Source organism: Schistocerca gregaria, chromosome 4, assembly GCF_023897955.1.
Source record: "Schistocerca gregaria isolate iqSchGreg1 chromosome 4, iqSchGreg1.2, whole genome shotgun sequence".
Classification (NCBI taxonomy): Eukaryota; Metazoa; Arthropoda; class Insecta; order Orthoptera; family Acrididae; genus Schistocerca; species Schistocerca gregaria.
Window position 1 is genome coordinate 308,535,073 of NC_064923.1, and position 7,419 is coordinate 308,542,491.

The 7,419-nt window shown below is 46.1% G+C and overlaps 1 protein-coding gene across 1 annotated transcript in view; it reads right to left on the reverse strand.

Moving 5' to 3' along the window:
* LOC126267699 (juvenile hormone acid O-methyltransferase-like) overlaps window positions 1-5,300 on the reverse strand; it is a 61,064-nt gene extending 55,764 nt beyond the window's left edge. The window contains exon 1 of the mRNA XM_049973001.1: window positions 4,930-5,300. Within this exon, the coding sequence (XP_049828958.1) occupies window positions 4,930-5,300 (371 nt within the window). The remainder of the gene's footprint in view (window positions 1-4,929) is intronic.
* Between the last annotated feature and the right edge of the window lie 2,119 nt (window positions 5,301-7,419).

Below are 7,419 nucleotides of genomic sequence, written 5' to 3' on the forward strand. Positions count from 1 at the left end.
TTTTTTAACCACTTGTTCACGGTTGGTTCCTTCAGAGAATTGTCTCCGTAAACCTGTTTCAAACACTGAAAATCTCACCGATGCCGATGGCAGGTGAAAAAGGGTAACTGTCAACAAGCTGCCGCACACTCCCACCTTCACGCAGAGTGCTCTGACTCGAACTGAGCGTTGATGGGATTGATTACAGCAGTAGTCCCACCTGGCGGTGACTGCAACTTGTAACATAAAGACATTATTCAACATTTATACGTATTTTCCGGACAAACCTCGTATAATCCGGCTTAGGCAGCGATTTGCGGCATATGTGACGACATAGGACAACGCTGGTGCAGACACAAGTGTTTCAGAGCACACCGTTCAGAGGACATTGTAGAACATGGACCTCCACATCACACGACCCCTACATGTTCCTGTGTTGACCCAACGACATCGTCAGTTATGATTTTAGTGGGCTGAATTTTTACTGTGGATCGGTAGGAACGTGCCACCTGTCTTGTTACACCAGTTCGATGGTTAGGTCCTTAGACACCGTCATCCGGGTGAATGGCTGCACGAAACACGCACCACGCCACAGATGCAGGCCAGTGAGGGCAGAATTATGAGCTGGGCTTCGATGGTATCTGTGGAGTTAATCGAAGGCGTCGTGACAGCAGTGCCCTACGTAAATATTATTGCAAACCACCTGCATGGCTTCATGCTTGAAGTCCCTCCCCCCCCCCCCCCCCCCATGACATCTTCCGACAGGATAACTGTCCGTGTTGCAAGGTGAGCATCGTGCTCCAGTGGTTAAAGGAGCATTATAGTGACCTCATATTGATGTCTTGGCCAGTAAATGTGCCTGATTTGTACCCACTGGAAAACACATCAGGCGCCAGCTGCATGCCTGTAAACCACCATCTCGAGATTTGCGGGAATTGCTTAACTTGTGCCTAGGCATCTGGTGCCACGTGTTTCTGTAATCCTGGCAAGGACTTGTAGAGTCCCTACCAAACAGAATCTCAGATGTCCTGTGTTTGAAAAATGAAACAACACACTATTAAACAGTTGGTCATAATGTTTTGACTCATCATTGTAAAGCACTGTGTTCAAAACAATCTTCAGACTGATAATTGCATTATTTTACTTATGTAATTACAAATAACAACACGAGCGTTTTTCATAAAGATTACAATTAGATGTGTTAGCGTATATTTCAAGAATTTTATAATTAAATGACGTAAATATACGTAATAAATGAGAGGAAACGAAAAAAGTAATGACCAAAATGAGACTATCCAGCAATTACCACTCTCAAGCGCTATCGACTTTTTGTTTCTTTTACACACTTCAAAAACAGTTTTGCAACTCCCCAGTTCCCAGAACTCCTGAAGATAGACCTTGACGGTGGATGTTGTATTGCAGACACAGCCCTTTGACTGTTCAGAGATGTCACTAAAACCACCCTCAGATATAAACAACCATGCATGAGCAGCGCCTATTAGACTGAGGTGGGACGACAGCCGGTTAGCTCCAGTCATTCCACCAGGAAAGAGGTCCGCATTGCTACTTTGTGCCGGGAAGGGCACTCAACAAGGGAAGTGTCCAGGCCTCTCGGAGTGGACCAAATCGATGTTGTTCGGACATGGAGGTGACACAGGAAGGCAGGAACTGTCGATGTTATGCCTCGCTCAGGCCGCTCAAGGGCTACTGCTGCAGTGGATGACCACTACCTATGGATTACGGCTCTGAGAATCCCTGACAGCAAAGCCACCATGCTAAAGAATGCTTTTCGTACAGTCGTGTTACGACTCAAGCTGTGCGCAATAGGCTGCATGATGCGCAACTTCACTCCCGACGTCCATGGCGAGGTCCATCTTTGCAACCACGACACCATGCAGCGCGGTACAGATGGGACCAACAACAGGCCGAATGAACCGCTCGGGATATGCATCACGTTCTCTTCACCGATGTGTCTCTCATATGCCTTCAAACAGACAATCGTTGGAGACGTGTTTGGAGGCAACCTGGTCAGGCTGAACGCTTTACACACACTGTCCAGCGAGTGCAGCAAGGTGGAGGTTCCCTGCTGTTTTGGAGTGGTATTATGTGGGACCGACGTACGCCGCTGGTGGTCATAGAAGGCGCTGTAGCTGCTATAAGATACGTGAATGGCATCCTACGACCGGTAGTGCAACCATATCGGCAGCATATTGGCGAGGAATTCGTCTTCGTGGATAACAATTCGCGCTCCCATCGTGCACATCATGTGAATGACTTCCTTCAGGATAACGACATCGCTCTACTAGTATCTTCTCCAGACATAAACCCCAATCGAACATGACTGGGATAGATTGAAGAGGGATGTTTATGGATGACGTGACCCACCTACTACTGTGAGGGATCTAAGCAGAATCGCCGTTGAGGAGGGGGACAATCTGGACCAACAGCGCCTAGATGAACTTGTGAATAGTATGCCACGGCGAATACAGGCATGCACCAATGCAAAAGGGCGTGCTACTGGGTATTAGATGTACCCGTGCGTACAGTAAACTGGAATACCACCTCTGAAGGTCTCGCTGTATGTTGGTACATCATGCAATGTGCGGTTTTCATGAGCAATAAAAAGGACGGAAGTGATGTTTATGTTGCTCTCTATTCCATTTTTCTGTACAGGTTCCGGAACTCTCTGAACCGAGGTAATGCAGAACGTTTTTGGTGTGTGTATATATTCTACACTTCACATAAATGCTTGCAGAACATGCACCGTTATTTAAAAATTTGATTTCAATGGCAGCCAAACCCTGGCCCGCCAGGTGGGATGCGGGCACTTTATCACAGAGCCACGCTGCTTGTCTGAAAATGTCCTTGTTTTGGCCCGGTAAGGATGATCGAAAAACTTCAAAGTTAATTTCCGCGAGAATTTATGAGAGTTGCATCTAAAGGGTGATGGGAGAGATCCTTTGAGTTTCAAGCTTCATGCACTAGAAATATAAAAAGTTACCAAAGTGCGATTGCTGGGTGGCCTCCTTGTAAGTGCATGAAAAGCAAACGCCTTCTGAGGTATGGGGTTGATCTGTTATTCTGTTATTCTGCTCAATGGGTTAATCTGAGATGTACCGTTTACCCTATGGCTCCTGCAAGATGCAATTTCCACCCCCACACCACTACAGAAGTCAGACAGACGCTCCTAAAGTTCTATCGAGAAATGCCTGAAAAACTTTCATCAACAAATATCTTCTGGAGTCATCCGCTGTAAGGAAATGACACAAAAATTCACAAAATTTCTTACGTAACTAGTGGGATACTTGGGTACTGGAGTAGTGCTAGTTAGTGTAAGAAAAACATGAAACTAACGAAAGTTATTATTTATTTTGCAAAAATTCTGAGAAATCACAATGGCACTTTTAGTTATGAATTGAGCAAGTTATATCCTGGTTCTTTTCGGGATGTGAAGTTACCTCTCAAGGATAGGATTCGCTAATGAAATTTCTGTACAAAGTTTAAGATGGTTGTTGATTTGGCAGAATGGCTGAGAGGCGTGCATACTCAACTTGAATAATTATCCTTTAGAATGTTGCTAGGTACAGTCGAGGCTGTGGCGTGTGAAATGCAGTGAAGTGTACTGTTGTGGAGGAAATATGGGGCTCACAATAGCTGCAGCGCACAATACCGTTAGCTGCAATGACTGCTGTCTGCGCCACTCGCTGCTGACAAATAAGATAACTCTCATTCTATCTGGATTGACCTTCGCCAATCAAACTCTCCCTATGCCTTGATGAAGTCAAGGATTCCTATTCGCCCCTAGTCTAACTATTGGCATGGTACACCAGTCAGATGACCGTTGACTGTGATGCCACTCAAAATTCGCTGGCAGGCGTTTAACTATAACTCTGTCCGTTCACACCGCACAATAAGTGTGTCGGCCAACCCAGTGAACAACACTTAATCGCAAGGACTCAATATAGAGTAGCACTTCGATTCACTCCCGACAGAGGTGTTCTCCCAGTGAAGTACTGAGAAGAGACTTGTTCCTCGCACCAAGAGCGACAATGGAACAGCGCCTCTCCACGCCAGACGTGAAGGGGTATATCATTCGGTCTCTTCCATTATTCCTTCAGCTCAAAGCATCAGAAATATCGTCTGCCAATCAGCATTGCTCTTCTCAAATGGGAGAATGATGTTTCGTTTAATGCGACCTATCTGGAAACCTGTAGCATTGGCGTTTGGCATTTGCTGTCTCCCTTTGAAAATCTCTGAAACTGTGTGCTATGTGTAAAGAATGCGTAGGCTGGCCGCTCCCACACAATGTAGCGGAATTTGCTTTTAAGCTGAACACGGCGTTGTTCCTCCCTTTCACTCGGGCCCACACTGTCCGCTACACGGGAGGTCACCGGTCGACATAGGCTGGGTCATCCTCTGAAGGGACCGGCGTCCCATTATGCGGTTTCTCTCCCAAACTAAAAGCTTCTGTGACCGTTGTGTCTGGAATGTATGTGTTTACACCAGCCTTGAGTATTTCAACCATGGTCCACTTACTTGTTAATTGCATATCGTTTACATGAATTCATACAACATTGACTTCACCTTATCGAGCTTGGATTGGAATGAAGCATCTTGATGTGCGGAATATGACTGTGAGGGCAGAGTATGTAAACAATGAAAGTCAGGAGACCACGATGTCTTAGAGCCTGACTGATATTCACTGGAATAACTCTAAGGAAAAACAAAATTAATAGCTCAAAAAACTGATCCTTGAGTATTTGTCGTTAGTGCAGGACTGACCAGGTAGGACTGATGGTGGAGTGAGAGAGAGAGAGAGAGAGAGAGAGAGAACGTCCAAAGAAGAGTGTACAATTACCGGGCATATTTAGACATTTCAGATGGGACATACTTGACGCATGTATTGTGACCAATCATTACTTTAGTGCAATGCGTTAAGAACCTACTTACCTCTGATCCTGCACCCAGTGTAGACAGAAGAAGGAAAAGACCTTTGGGAATGGACCTAACCTCCAGACGTCGGTTTCTTCAATATGCGGCGTGCCAATGTCCAGCTGACGGAAGTACAGGCGTGGCCCAGAGTACCTGTCTGCCGCCTTAGCTACCATGGCGGGGCTGATGTCTACAGCGAGGACGCTGATTCCTGGTGGCAGTCGCGGCAGCAGCTCGTGTCTCGTGACGTCACCAGCGCCGCAGCCGACGTCCAGCACAGTGCCTTGCTCGCACCGCCAGTCCAGGGCCGGCCACAATTCCTCCAGCACCTTGTTCACGAACTGCTGCTGGAGGCTGCTCGATTTGGCGTACAGCTCTGCGTCGTTCATTTGCCTGTAACGCCATTCTCATTATTGTTACTGTTGTTACGAGCTGATGAGCATTTACATGCCAGGCAGACAATAAAAAAGCAAGGAAGAGCAAGTGAGGTTTCGACGGCTCGGTGCTCGCACGGTCGGTATGCGCTGGACTCAATCCCTGACAGGTCAAAAATGAAAATCGGGACAACAAAATGGTTCATCTAGAATGCGGGTCGAGTTGCTTGAGAGCTACGTCACTTCGTTTGGCGTGGACAAGAAGATATAAAGGGGCACAGAGGATCCAGTCTAAAAATCTAAGCACTCTACTTCGGCTGACAAATACAGGATGTTTCAGAAATGATGGTCAATAATTCATATGTGAAAATCACAATCCAAAAGCAGCTAAAGAGCTTCAATAAACATGGGTGCACAAATCAACCGCAGTCGGGATAAAACACGTTTTCTGTTGCGGTTCATCAGTGTCTTGGAACACATGGCATCTCTAAACTTGAAAGTAGGTGTTCTAAATATTGTCCATGCGTCTGCAAGTAACATTGATCTCGTCTTTGAAATTAGTTGGGAATCCTCTCAGGCAGTCCTGGGGAATCCAGAGACCTTGGAGGCCAAGGCATAGGGCCTCCTCTACCTACGCAATGTTGATCATACATCCAAGTTATAAGCTGGCGCACTAGTAAATGAAAAAATGCTGGAGCACCGTCATGCATGAACCACACGTTCAGGTGTTGGTTCAGTAAGACATCATCATTTACATTTGGAAGCAGAAACCTCACGTACTGCTGTCCGGTTAGTCCCTGTGTTAGTAAGTGCGGTCCAGTTGTAAGGTCTCCGAGCAGTCCTGCGCAGACATGCAATAAATAACCTTGCTGATGTCGTGATGCGTTTTCTGCACTAGGATGTCTAAATACGACATTTTTGGTAGTTAAAAATACCATCACAGGTAAATCCAGCCTCATCCGTGAACAGAATGCAGCACACAAACAGGAAATTCAGGATACACTGTTGTTGCACCCATTGGCAGTTCTCTCAAGGAGAGAAATCTGCATCGTCAAGGGCTTGCACTGGCTGGATAGAGTACTTGCCTATGACTCAGGACACGCTCTTCGGTAGCAATACTCCTTGCTGAAGTACTCGGACGTTCGTGTACAATGCTTAACACCCTTTCCTCAACGTTGGGTGCTACGGATCTGGGTCGACGTTCTCGTATATGGTGTGAGAAACTCCTGGTTTCTCTAATGCACTGATATAACCGGCTGAATGTAGGCCTTTCGGCCTGCCTGAGGAGAGGAAAAGCCTCTTCATACAATTGTGAAGCCTCAAGGACACTGCCATTCGCTTTACCATACATGAAGTGCGTGTCAGCGTACTCTTCATTGGTGTAACCTCTGTCCTCGGTGCCTTCACGTTCGTAACTGATTGTGAGGGCGATACAGCACAGTGCACGAAGGGGGAAAGAGTGTTAGTTGCGCATGCGTAAACAAGCAGATAGTCGATCCAAATGTAAATACCGCGGTATCCAGGAGCGCTTCCGGTTGGTCCCAATTCGAATTAATGCGATACCTCGGCAACTGTTGATTTGCGGACCCATGTTCAGCAGAGGTTACTAGTTACTTTTGGCCTGTACTTCCCGAGAGTGAATTATTGACCACACTTCCTAAGAGAGTGTCTCCATTCCTTCCAAGCTAATTATGTAAGTGTAGACCAGATATGGCTCAAATTCAAAGATACAGTATCGACAGCAATAGATAGATTCATACCGCATAAGTTAAGAAGAGACGGAACTGAAACACCATGATACACAAAACACGTCAGAACACTGTTGCAGAAGCAACGAAAAAAGCATGCCAAATTCAGAAGACCGCAAAATCCCCAAGACTGGCTAAGTTTCATGGAAGCTCGAAATTTATTGCGGACATCAATGCGAGATACTTTTAATAGTTTCCGCAATGAAACATTGTCCCAAATTATGGTAGGAAACCCAAAGAGATTATGGTCGCATGTGAAACACACCACTGGCAAAAAACAGTGAATAGCGTCACTGCGCGATAGCGATGGAAATGTTACCGATGATGATGCCACTAAAGCGGAATTACTAAATACAGTTTTCCGTAATTCTTTCACGAAAGAAGAC